Source organism: Erinaceus europaeus, chromosome 9 (assembly GCF_950295315.1).
Source record: "Erinaceus europaeus chromosome 9, mEriEur2.1, whole genome shotgun sequence".
In the NCBI taxonomy this organism is placed as follows: Eukaryota; Metazoa; Chordata; class Mammalia; order Eulipotyphla; family Erinaceidae; genus Erinaceus; species Erinaceus europaeus.
Window position 1 is genome coordinate 82,359,472 of NC_080170.1, and position 6,000 is coordinate 82,365,471.

The window sequence follows — 6,000 nt, forward strand, 5'->3', positions numbered from 1 at the left end:
AGGAAATTAGTATCCTATAGATTCTCATGCCAAGAAGAACCTGGAGACCCCAGAGGAAACACCACATAGTTGAAAGCAGTTCATGGCTTGGGGGGAGAGATTATTATTACTGAAAACAAAGTTGGGAAAAATGATGTTTAACTGATTATAATTTTTGTAATAGGCAGTAGCCTTGAAATTCCCTTTTTATGCAGTTGTTTGTTAAGTGCTTTTAGTATGAGTTGCTTGTAGTATGAAGTGGAAAAATTCCTTGCCCCTTCCCCCTTGAATAAACAGGACTTAATCAGTGAAGGCCACCCATTGTTCGAAGGACCCTGCCTGGGGACGAGCCTTATCAGGACCTTTGCACAGACTTTGTGGTGTGCTGTCTACCGGATGGGTAGTCATAGCCGATGGCAGGAGGATGTGGCGACCCTGCCTGGTTGAATTCTATTGGTTGTGTGACTAGCCCGCACTTTGCTTTGAATGGATCATGTTTTTGCTAAGTTTGAAATTATTGGATTTTGTGTTTGCTATAGCCTGTTATTGGATGTAGGTTGATAAGGTGATGTGTTCCCCCTACCTGAATGTAGTCTGAATTCCTATAAATTGTGTGGTTTGAGCCTTGTTCAGGGTCGAGCTTGGTAGACTGCGGCCAGTCTCCATCTCAGCCCAGATTGCAATTCGTCAATAAACATCTTTTGCTTCCTTACAGTGGATGGTGGTTTGATTTATGCTCGCTAACAATTTTTAGTAGTACATTTAGTAACTCAATAAACATTTCTAAAGTACCAAGCATATGAGCCGGAATAGGTGTTAAGAAGCCTACAAAAGGGAGTCAGGCGGCAGCACAGCGGGTTAAGCGCACGTGGCGCAAAGCACAAGAACCGGTATAAGGACCAGGTTCGAGCCCCCCCCCTTTGCAGGTGAGTCGATTCACAGGCTGTAAAGCAGGTCTGCAGGCGTCTATCTTTCTCTCCCCTGTCTTCCCCTCCTCTCTCCATTTCTCTCTGTCCTATCCAACAATGACGACAACAATAAGAATAACTACAACAATAAAACAACAGGGTGACAAAAGGGAGTAAATAAATAAACATTTAAAAAAAGAAGTCTACAAAAACGTATATAGCATTTGACCTTAAAAAAAAAAACTCATGGACTTCATGGTTGGTTCAGTACAAGAGGTAAATAGAGAGCCTGAATATTAAAATAACTAGAGCGTTATTGAACCAGTTTGTAAGAGATGCTTTGGTATATAACAATATATAAGAAGGGCAGTAGCGCAGCAGGTTAAGCTCACAAGGACCGGTTTAAGAATCCCGGTTGGAGCCCCCAGCTCCCCATGTGCAGGGGAGTCGCTTCACAGGTGGTGAAGCAGGTCTGCAGGTGTCTTTCCTTCCTTCCCCCTCTCTGTCTTCCCCTCCTCTCTCGATTTCTGTCCTATCCAACAACGACAGCAATAATAACTACAACAATAAAAAACAAGGGCAACAAAAGGGAAAAAAAATAAATATAAATTTTTTTTTTTAAAGAATATATAAGAAAATGAGAGGAGGAAGAGGAGGAGGAGGAAGAACAAGAAGGAAAGGAAATCTAAAACTGTGATAAAATGGTGCTGCTCATGATGGGCTCTAAGAAACAAAGCAAAGGACAATAAACGGTAAATCCTCAAGGGACTATAATCTATCACAGCAAATTTGGTGACTCAGAAGGGAAAGGGAAAGCTACTTGTTGGGGATTTAAACCCCCTGGTGGTTGAGGGTGAAATGTACTGATGCCTATCTTGGGGAAAAGTGGACATGTACATTTGTAACAGCAAAAATACTATAAATCAACGTCTTCTCAAGAAAATGACACTGGAATGACAATGAACAGATGCTGAAATGTCTTTCTGGTGGGGAATTGCACGAAGTTTAAACGTGGGAATATTAAGTGAATCTCCAAGTTTGCAAATCATTGCAGACTTTTCGGGACACCAAAACGCTGAGTCTATGTTTCCTAGAAATCACTGGGGCTATGAAAACGATCAGGAAAAGAGGGTGGTGACAGGCGATAAAGGCCACAGGCGCGGTGCTTGGCGACGACGACGCGGGCGCACCTGAGGCTTCCCAGGGGTCCCTGGCGCGGGCCCCCACCTCCAACAAAGGACAACCGTGGGCGAGGTTTGTCTGGCTCACCAAGCCCCTGGCCTGTCCTCATATTATTCAAGCCCACACGGACTGGAGTCAACAACTCTGAAAGGAGGTCTGGGGTCGCCCTTACCGTACAGAAAGTCGTACGCCCGGTTGGAGGAGACATTGCCTCCTGGACACGCCCTTATCCCGCTCTGGGTTTCAGACACTTGTGGTTTGACTTGGGGCTCCTCTATAGTCACTACTTGGTTCATGGCGCTGCCTTTTTCTTCCGCACAACGAGGTAAACCTATAGATGATTCTCAGCGCTAGTGTGCACTGTAGCTATGGTAACAGCGGCTGGCGTGAGGGGCGGGGTTAGAGGGGAGGGCGGGGCCAGAGAGAAGAGGAGGAGGTTAAGGTAGCGAGGGACTGGGCTGCATGCTGGAAGTGAGCTTGAGTGGAGCTGGGAGCCAAGAGAAGAGTGAAGAGCAGGGAGTAATACTCATAGAAAGGAATTTGGGCACATCTGCTGGTGTTTCGTTAAAAATAAAAGTCTTTAGAACTAGAGAGATAGCGTAATAGTTATGCAAAAGATCTTTTTTTTTTTATAATAAACATTTGGTTTATTGGTATTCTGGATCTGGTTTTTAATCCCATTGTTTGGAAACTATCTTTTTAAAATTTATTTATAAAATGGTCTTTCATGCCTGTGGCACCAAAGGTCATAGGTTCAATCCCCAGCACGACTCTAAACCAGAGCAGAGCAGTGCTCTAGTTTAAAAATAATTACAGTAAGAAAGAAAAAACATCTTTGAACCATACACTTCTAATGACGTAACTTGCCTATCTTTCTTTCTTCAAAAGATCATGTACTAGTTTTCAATAATTTGGTCTTCAAAAATGAGTACTCTGAAGTCTGGGAAGTGGTGCAGTGGACAGATAAGGCATTGAATTCTCAAGCATGAGGTCCTGAGTTCAACCCCTGACTTTAAATGTGACAGAGTGATGTTCAGGTTCTCTCTCCAAAATAAGTAAATATATCTTTAAAAAAAAAAAAGAGGGGGTAGATAGCATAATAGTTATGCAAAAAAAGTATCATGCTTGAGGCTCCAAAGTCCCAGGTTTAATCCCCTGCACCACCATAAACCAGAGCTGAGTAGTGCTCTGGTAAAAAATATTCATGATTTCTACCTTCAAGGAAAGTTTAAATATAATTCTGGTGGTCTGGGAGGTGGTGCAGTGGTAAGGCTTTGGACTCTCAAGCATGATGTCCTGAGTTCAATCCCCGGCAGCACATGTGCCAGAGTGATGTCTGGTCCTTTGTCTCTTCTCCTATCTTTCTCATAAATAAATTTTTAAAAAAAAGTGATTCTGGTGCTTCCATTTTGCACTACACGCAAAATGGAGTGACAGAAGAATTTTTCCAAGATGGTAAAGATGTGGGTCTCAGGCATTACTTAACAGATCCAGTGGTCTATTTTGTGGGGTACAGATAAGATGCCTGTTCTTATGAATACAGTTAGAAAACAGTATCCTATGAAAATGGTCACTGTCATATTCCAGAAATAGTGTATGGAATAAGTAGTTTAATGGCCTAGTAGTGAATGGTTCTGTGAGAAGTTATGTAAGAAGATTGTTTCACAGGCTGGGGCTATCAGTTGGCCTGACAACACTCTTGTCCAGAGGAGCAGCAATTACAGAAGCCAGAACTCCTACCTTCTGCACCCCCAAAACAACCTTGATCCATACTCCCAGCAGGGGAGAAGTTCTTCTTCTTCTAGCGTTTGCCCTTCTTCCGTAGCCAGTCAACAGCATCAGGTTGAGCCTGATGTATAGTTTTGAGACCTCCTTTGAGGTCTCGAAGGGGAGAAGTGATAGGAAGAGGATAAAAGGGCTCTAAACAACAGCTCCATCAGCACCCAGAGAGAGAGAGAAGGAAGAGGGACATATGGAGGTAGTAATGTTGTCATGAGTCGCTTGGAGAAAAGAGGATTGGATCAGGAAGAAAAAGGGGGAAATTATGTATAAAATGTAGATAGATAGTTGTAGAGATGATGGTTGGCGCATGTCTACAACCTTTGTGGTATCTTGCAGTGGGGAGACTGGATATTCAGAACTCTGGTGGTGGGGATAGTGTGGATTTAAACTCCTGTTGACATGTAATTTTATAAAATAATAATAATAATATAGTTTAATTTTCAAAGTATGCATATATATGCAGAATGTGTTAGCTTAGAGTTTCACCCCCTACCCCTAGGTACCTTTTAGGAAAAAGAGTTCCCGCAGAAATACCTACTGACAATCATTATAGAAACAATTGAACTGCTTATCTTAGCATCCATCTGTTAAGGAATCCCACACAACTATGTGAGGACGGTCATGTTGGCCAAACCAGGTCCATAACCTAGAAAAGAAAGTCCTCCCCCACCTTTGTTGCTGCCCTCCCCCCTCTTCTCTTAGCCAATTGTGATAAGATTGTGAATCTGTGTATCCAATGTATGGAGAACAGGATAGTTTCAAACCTGCATTATGAAATAAATACTTGGTTGTGGTCTCTGGCTAGTATGCACCAACATGGTGAACCCAGGTTAGGTGGGAATCAATAAAACTGTCTCACTTTCTGCTTTTCTCAGGTCTCCAGAGTCCATCCAATTTTGGGTGAATGGGTAAATTTATTTATTAGTTGGGTGAAACAACTCCTTTTTTTTTTTTTTTGTAATTCTTTTCTTTTAATTTTTTTTATTTAATTTTATTTTTTTATTTAAGACAGGATAAATTAACAAAACCATAGGGTAGGAGGGGTACAACTCCACACAATTCCCACCACCCAATCTCCATATCCCATCCCCTCCCCTGATAGCTTTCCCATTCTCCATCCATCCCCCTGGGAGCAGGGACCCAGGGTCATTGTGGGTTGCAGAAGGTGGAAGGTCTGGCTCCTGTAATTCTTCTGTCTCAGCATATGGTGTCACTCCTTCTCTACCAAATCCAAGAATACATCCTTCCATGGTAGAGTCTCCACACCTGGGATCAGTTAAACAAGGACAATGCTGTTTATCACTTTTATTGAGGAAGAACTTTATTGATAAAAGGAGTTTCTGTAGGAATTGTTTGTTATTTTCCCAAATTTGTTCTCTCATCCCCAGAATTACTGTTTGATGCCATCACAGTGGATGTCCCATTCAGTACTATACAATACTATTTTCACTGTATTATAAAAATTAGGTCATTGCATTCATCATCTCAAGTCTTATTGCCTAATTTAGCAAGTGTAGCTAAATATATATTCTACTCATTATAATACCAAAAAGCCCTAGAAACTGAAAATAGAAGTTCATCACTGTTTAAGTCAGAATCTGCAAGCTAGAACTTGACACAAGAAGTATAAATCAAACTAACCTCAGTATTGCCTCAGTAAAACAAATGATCAAGTCCAATATTTTATTGCTTAGTCTCTATGTGCCATCTACTCTAATTTCTGTTCTCTAAAATTGTTTTTTCTTGAGGTAAGGGTGTTGAGATTTTTCCTTGGGATAGAATCGGAAACATTAAATTGTATATGCACTGTATTATTATTATTATTATTATTATTTTACTTTATTAACAAGAGGCCATCCTACAAGTCTAAAGGCACTTAGGCTGGATAAAAAAGGCAAATCATACTAATGTAAAAATCGTTGATCTTAAGGAGTCGGGCGGTAACACAGCTGGTTAAGCACACGTGGTGCAAAGTGCAAGGACAGGCTTAAGGATCCTGGTTTGAGCCCCGGGCTCCCCACCTGCAGGGTAGCCTCTAACAAGCAGTGAAGCAGGTCTGCAGTTGTTTATCTTTCTCTCCCCCCACCTTGCCCCTGTCTTCCCCTCCTTTCTCCATTTCTCTCTGTCCTATCCAACAATAACAACAGCA

The 6,000-nt window shown here is 41.8% G+C and overlaps 1 protein-coding gene across 1 annotated transcript in view; it reads right to left on the reverse strand.

Annotated features, from left to right (window-relative positions):
• CFAP91 (cilia and flagella associated protein 91) overlaps positions 1 to 2,420 on the reverse strand; it is a 101,658-nt gene extending 99,238 nt beyond the window's left edge. The window contains exon 1 of the mRNA XM_007532112.3: positions 2,242 to 2,420. Within this exon, the coding sequence (XP_007532174.1) occupies positions 2,242 to 2,365 (124 nt within the window). The 5' untranslated portion in view covers positions 2,366 to 2,420. The remainder of the gene's footprint in view (positions 1 to 2,241) is intronic.
• Between the last annotated feature and the right edge of the window lie 3,580 nt (positions 2,421 to 6,000).